Here is a 7,252-nt window from a genome sequence, read left to right as displayed (position 1 = left end):
TAACCCCTCATTCAGGAGAATGAATTTCAAGTTTCCCCCAGGAAAAAGCTTTAAGCGTAGCCGGCCAACAGCAGAGAGTGCTGGCTGACTTCAGTGTGTACATTGTTCATCCATGCAATATGCAGTGACGTGATAAATCGTGGTAAATCAAAAAGAGATTTATAGTTGCAGTTCTGTTAAGTCCTGCAGTGGCAACACAGCACAAGTGTGACCTCAAGCAGAGAACCTCTTCAGAGCTGGAAGGGCGAGGGACAAAACTCCCTGCAAAGGAGCTGGTAATGAATCACAGAACGGCCCAGGTTGGAAGGACCTCAAGGATCACGAAGCTTCAGCCCCCCTGCCACAGGCAGGGCCACCAACCTCCCCTTTAATACCAGCCCACGCTGCCCAGGGCCCCCTTCAGTCTGGCCTTGAACACCTCCAGAGATGGGGTGTCCACAGCCCTTCTGGGCAGCTGTTCCAGCACCTCACCACCCTCTGACACCCAACCTAAATCTTCCCTCCTTCAACTTAAAACCTATTTCCCCTTGTCCTGCTATTATCTGCCCTTTCAAAGAGTTGAATGCAGTTGGGTGAAGCATGAGGGCCTTTGGGAAAGCACCGGTCAACTCACACAACCCAAGATCTGAGCATGTAATGAAAAGGAAGTGGTGATTCAACTGCCACAAGAAGGATGGCAGACACAACAGGCACAAACAACTGATAAAATTTTTTTATTATTCACTTTTGAATTCTTTTACACTTTCCTGATTATTTCGTGTAAGGTGAAACTAGAACTGTTTAAAAGACATACACAAATCTAGTACATCAATAACCAGGTTTTTCTTTTTGCTATACTATTCTCACAACCACGTGTGCTAGGCAATATAACCGTCACAGAAGCAAACTTTAGGCAGAATACTGGTCAGTAAAAACAAAGCGAGAAGAGCTACCAGATATACAGACAGGCTCGGTTCCACATTCACTACTGCATTTATCAAGCGCCAAGTATTAACTGCACAATTTGTTCAGCTAGTAGAGGGGAGTTTTAAAATCAGTGCATGAAGTTCTCTTGAGCAGACAGATGGACAGACGAACAGATGGAGCCTATCCCTAAGTGGAATGTGAAGGCAGGGGATGATGCCGCGAGGCTGAGAGGTGACCGATACTCATCTTTTCCACTGCATTATTCACACAACTCTTACTAGGTTTTATTCAATGGGACATGTTTGAAACATAATGGGTGAGGACATGGGGAGCTCAAATATTACAAGCTTACAGATGGGAAAGGTCTGCATTCCAGTACAATAGATGGGAAATCCTGAATATTTGAGCCAGATCTTGGAATTACAAAAAAAAAAAAGGAAAAAAAGGCAGATGAACTGAAGACTCCAACAGCACTGGCAGCTCTCAAGCATCCCAGGCAGAAACCTGTCCTCAGGTCTCACCTGCCACATTGACACCAGCCACAATCAAAGGATGATGTGTGTGTGTGTGGAGTCTAAAATTGCTTCAATGGAGTTTCAACAGGTAAAAGGGTCAAGGAAGAACAGAGTGGGATGGGTGAAAGTCTTCTATAAAGCAAACTTAAAGAAGGCTCCGTGGAGTAATTAAAAGGCTTTTGAGATAAATTCAGAACGGGAATACCATGGAGTTTTTGATTCACCCAAGAGTATAGTAATGCAAAAGTGGCAGATCACTTCATGGTATCATCCAAACTAATAAGGCCATTCAAAAAATTGAATCTTCTGCTATTGCAAGTCCATGATAGTGAACCAAGAATTCTCACTACTGAAGAATATCGAAGATATAATTAAGTTATTGCTGTGGGAAGGGGCTTAGTCATGCATGTTGTATGAGCACAAAACCACTTTTAGGAGTCAAATCCCAGTTATTTGTCAGTGTAAAGAGTTTGGAAATCAAGCTGCTAGCTCCCCCATTACTCTCCTCCTCAACACAAACCCGGTCCTCAGAAAGACAGGATTGACAAAGTGAGCTTTTGACTGAAAGCGGTGCCTCAGACTCGGTTAAAAATGTCTACAGAGTGTGCCTTGAACTAACTCATAGCAGTGTGTTACTAACTGGAATGCCATACATCGGATTGTTTTCCTTCCATGCCCCAGTGTCACAATAGAATCTCTATAACTTTCTGTACAACTTTACAACAGAATTGTACTTCGACTATTTCGCTGCCAAATTTGACTTTCCACTGTTACATAACTGATGCCTATTTTTCTACCAATAAGAGTTTTGCAAAGTCAATTGCAATCACAAAACCCATAATCACAGTGTTCAGTTAAAAATATAAACACGGTAATTGTAACTGTAAGTGTTCATAATAGGAAAATTCGGAATGCCATTATAATAACCGACCTCCATTTTCAGTACACAGAACACCAACCCACCGTTTTTTACCCCACAGACAGTTTTTGCTACGTTGAGGTTGTGAAAGTCGATGTACTATTCTTTTTGCTTGTCGCACAAAGGGATATATGTGTAGGATACAGGGTGACATTGAACATATAGTGAAGCGTGACAGCCATTAGTTCTCTCCCTCCCCAGCATCACCTTCATCTCCCTGGTTTTCCGACGTCCATAGCTGTAAGCAAACAGAAATACATGTTGATGCTGAAAGCAGACAGTTAATTACAACCAAGTAAAGGGAAGACAGCATAATTAGCAGCTGTGCGATTCTCTCAGCTAAGAATCACTGAGAGCTGAATTGAATAGTAAAGATAAAGGACAAACCAGAAAATGGGTAGAGGGTTACAAGTCAAAAGCAAACTGTTTTCAAGCCAAACAAGGGCAGTCTGGCTGTTGTGAGCAGGCACACTGCACTGTATTACAGAAAGGCTCTTTGTTGCAGTGGTTAACAAGTGGTCTGTGACTGGTCTGTTACAAGAAGCAGTGCAGTTAGGATACTGACTTAATGCTTCACAGCAAGTGTTTTCAGAGGCACAGAACTACACGAGCCTTCCGCTGTGTCCCACTTAGAGTCCAGCTGCCGTAAGCAGCAGCAGCGCAGAGCGCAGCGTTTGCCCTGTGCTACTTACAGTGAGGTTGTCTCTAAGCAGCTGCATGATGAGAGTGCTGTCTTTGTACGACTCTTCATTCAGCGTGTCCAGCTCTGCTATTGCTTCATCAAATGCCTAAAACATGCAAGAAAAAAAAGCACTTTCACTCTGCTCTCTGAACTCATTTCTGCCTACACAAATCACACACATTTGTAACAGCTTCCATATTTTTCTTTTCTACCAAGAAAAGGAAACCAGAGTAAGCACCAGATTGCTAAACAACCAGTGGGAAAAGAGAAGTCTCCACGAGGGGCCAGATTAAGGCCAACAGCAAGTACTGAAGAGGCAAGCACACACTGCTATATTGAACAATGACTCACATAGCTGAAAGTGAGGTCTAAGAGAAAATAGCAATACTTTTAATAGCAATACTTTAATTAAAGGAAAGGCAAAGGCCTCAGTGGTTTAAAGTGACAGCAGGAGAGAAAGGTACTGCTCAGTTGATACATAATACACACAAATAAGTAGGAAATAAAATGAAAGTCAAGAGTTAGGTGTTTTTTTTTGAGGGTAGAGTAGGATTCTTTGTGCCAGATTTCTTTTCAAAGCAGTACAGCACACCAAGAATGTTTAACAGATTGAAAGCCATGCTGCCCATCCACCTGTTACACACGAAAATGCACACTGCAGGTCAGAGCCGAGTGCCCTTTCTCAATCAGGTTTCAAACAGACGTAAGAATATTAACTAAAAAAAAAATAATCAGGAATAGCAGCAGCATTTTGCACAGAAAAACTTTAGTATCTGTTACGAAATATTGTTCAAATGTGTATCAAGAACACAAAGATTCAGCTGATGCCATATTACTCAAGTCACTACCAGTTATCATTCACAGATGTAAAAAATGTTCCACTTCAGTCTTCTCCCTAAAATAGGATTAAAGCCTAAACTGGACAGCAAAAACTTATTTGTTTGGCACAAACCATCACACGAGCTCCTTTTGGCCTCTGGAGAGAGGTGAGCATGCAAACAAGGCAACACTTTGAGCTATGCCTGTAGAAGACAATGCTCCACATATCAGCTGTGTTCAAATTTAAATCAATTTCACTTTAAGCTGTTTTCAAACTTGACACAAGGACATTTTCAGGTAATTAAGTGAACATAAGAATCACTTGGTCTCTCCTATCACTGGATCAACTGCACCAGCATATCAGCTGTACTGAAGGCTAAGCCAGCCCAGCTAACTTACCTGAAAACATATCAAGATGACTATAGCTTAAAGATGACAATATAATTAAGGAATTTCATCTGAGAAAGCATAATCACCTACAAGGTGCTACCGTAACCATGTAATTACCTCCTTAGCCCACACACAAATTGGTAACAGAGTCTGCTTACCGTCTTGGCCAGATTACAGGCTTTTTCAGGAGAATTGAGTATCTCATAATAGAAGACAGAGAAATTGAGAGCCAACCCAAGTCGAATGGGGTGCGTTGGCTGCATCTCTTTCTTGCTAATTTCAAATGCCTCCTGGTAAGCTTGCTGAGAGTTTGCTACCGTTGCTGCAAGAAGCAATTACAAGCATATTAAGGCACAGTACATCACCGAACTTTGTGGTGCTTGCATTCTTAGTCCAGACTATTTATGCCACTAGGAATTTGTAAAACCACAAAGGCACTCAAGGTTCTTTCAGTGATTTCAGAGGGAACAGCCTCTGGCTCAACTACTAAGGCCGAAATATTTGTTCAGATAAAGGTTTGGGCTATAGCATTTAAATTCCAGTAAATGCAGACAATACAGTATGGGGGAAAGGAGTTTATCTAAACCACACACTTAAACTCTCCTGAGAAGGAAACTTTCCACAGGCAGGTCATGTACTCAGAACCTCAGTAAGGCCTTTGAGAAGAAGGCAAACAGTCCTTCCCTGCCTAATGGGTAACGATACATTCAAGAATGATGGCAAACTAAGCTTACAGTTGTGGACCAGACCAAACACCCACCAAGAATTCGGGCATAATTCAGTGTTGCTTCAACACTTTGCAAGATTATCTGGCTTAAGACTCAGTAAACCAACATCCCACACCTCTGCAAGCAGAAAGCTTGCAAACATAGAAGAATTGTGAGATAAATGCATAGTTGGAACAAAAAAATGATAGCAACAAAGCATTTTTCATGGGAAAAAAAAAAAAAAAAAAGCTCTCCTCCTCCAAGCACCAGACAAACAATTTCATGCTACCAAATAAACTTAAACATCGTAGAGTTTGGGGGTTGCAAGCAGAATCTGACTGATGTCATGAATGCTGGTTAATCGCTTCTATTAACTTCACAGAAACTTGTTTCTCTAAAAGCAACCTGCACTGCACTCATCTTCAAAACCATAAAGCACCAGCAGAAAAGAAAGAAAGAGGAGAAAATGAGAAGCGTTCCCTACACTTTATTCTGCCCAGAGCCCAGGAGGATGAGAGCTTTCACCTCTACCTACTTTGCTTATTGTCCCCAGACGCCACCTCTGACAGGTATCTGTAGTAATCGCCTTTCATTTTCAAATAGAAGACCTTGCTCTCCGGCTGCGTGGCGTTGACAATCAGGTATTTATCCAGGAGTTCCTGAGAAAGGAAACTTGTTTTTTTTCCCAAGTCATAAAAATAATGTCTGAAACAGAGCCTCCATCACAAGGGTACGCACAAACTGTTAGAACATCAACATGGGCATTCGTGTGTCAGGCACTGCGATGTTCCCTAAACTCAGAAAGGAGAAAAGAAACCCCTTGGATCCTCAGCCTCGGCAAATCTGCTCTGTTGAAGCTACTGAGAATCACTCCTGCAGAACCTAATGGCTACCAGAGCTTAGTACTGCAAGTATTTTCCTAGAAATACACTGGAGCAAACCTACACCCACAAGCAAGCTAACGAAGAGCAGCAGCTTGCCATTAGCGCAAATGCAGTCACTTTTCCCACCACAAGCTTCAACTCTGTTCACATCAGTGAATCTGCAACAAACTGATTCTATCTGCAGCTCCAGCTGAAAACCTGAACAGTGACACAGACAGCACATCCACTTCAGAAAGAGGTGGAAAGACTGGGAGTACTGACATCATCTGCTCCTGAGGGCAGATCTGTAGCAAAACGAACAGCAATATAAAGGACCCCTCTCATTTAAGAGAAAGAAACACCAGAACTAACTTTGGGGAAGTGCAAACCCTCTCCATCCCCTAAAAGGTACTGAACAATCCTCAGGAAGTCAGCATTTATTACCAAAACAACTTCAGCAAACAGCAAGCTTTTTAGCAGGATTTACACTATTGCTAAACTCATGTTCATGCTGAGCACTGGCCAGCAGTCAGGCAGTCTTCAACACTGCCTTGTTCATTTCTATTTAAACAAAATGCTATTTTTAAAACGTGTAAGAATCCAAAAAATTCCTTAAGAAACAAACTAGATTATTCAGGAGCTACAACTGGACTTAAACCTGTGGTTAAGCAGAACCATTTCCCTGCTATGGTGATGCAGTATCTACAACCCTAATAAGATTCCTTAAGGCTCTCTGAAGAATACTGCAGTACTAGCTACTGTTATTTTTGCTGTTGGATTATTACCAGAACATCATTGCAGATATCTTGCAATTCAGCCTCAATTTTCTCACGATATTCTCTTCCCATCTGCTGTTTTTTCTCATTCCTCTCTGTTTTCTGTTCAATGCTGGAAATCACACGCCAAGATGAGCGGCGGGCACCGACCACATTCTTGTAGGCAACTGAGAGGAGATTCCTTTCTTCATTGGACAGTTCATGTCCTTGCTCAGTGACAGCCTTCATAGCAGCAGCCATGTCATCGTAACGCTCGGCCTGCTCAGCCAGTTTGGCTTTCTGTACCAACTCACTCTTATCCATGGCTATCCTGCAATCCGCGGGGAATAAGAACAGAAGAATACTTTTAGGTCATCTATACAGCAAAAGTTAATGCTGATGGGTGAAGGACAACTCACAGTCACTAAAAGCTGGCAAGATTACCCACTCCAGTAGACATGTTTTTGTTTTTTTGTTAAAAAAATGAGAAATAACAATTTACATGAAGGAATTATGTGTAATTACAACCCCTAAAGCACATAACCATTATTCCCCATACTTCAGTGAGGAATGAAATGAGCACAAAGGTAGGCACATCAGTATGTTCTCTGCACAAGTCTCTCCTCTTTCCCATACTGGCCACAGCTCAGCCTGGGGCACACCTCATGCTCCAATGCAGGAATCAGCAGAGCCTTC

The 7,252-nt window shown here is 42.2% G+C and overlaps 1 protein-coding gene across 1 annotated transcript; it reads right to left on the bottom strand.

Annotated features, from left to right (window-relative positions):
- Window positions 1-2,521: 2,521 nt before the first annotated feature.
- On the bottom strand, window positions 2,522-6,880 carry YWHAB (tyrosine 3-monooxygenase/tryptophan 5-monooxygenase activation protein beta; the record flags this gene model as incomplete). Its single annotated transcript, XM_079543457.1, has 5 exons — window positions 2,522-2,578; window positions 3,033-3,128; window positions 4,390-4,553; window positions 5,474-5,597; window positions 6,587-6,880. 5 exons carry the CDS (start codon window positions 6,878-6,880, stop codon window positions 2,522-2,524), a joined length of 735 nt encoding a protein of 244 aa, XP_079399583.1.
- Window positions 6,881-7,252: the final 372 nt, after the last annotated feature.

This window comes from Tetrao urogallus (genome assembly GCF_951394365.1).
Source record: "Tetrao urogallus genome assembly, chromosome: 16".
NCBI classification, from domain to species: domain Eukaryota; kingdom Metazoa; phylum Chordata; class Aves; order Galliformes; family Phasianidae; genus Tetrao; species Tetrao urogallus.
This window is presented reverse-complemented; position numbering and strand designations above follow the sequence as displayed.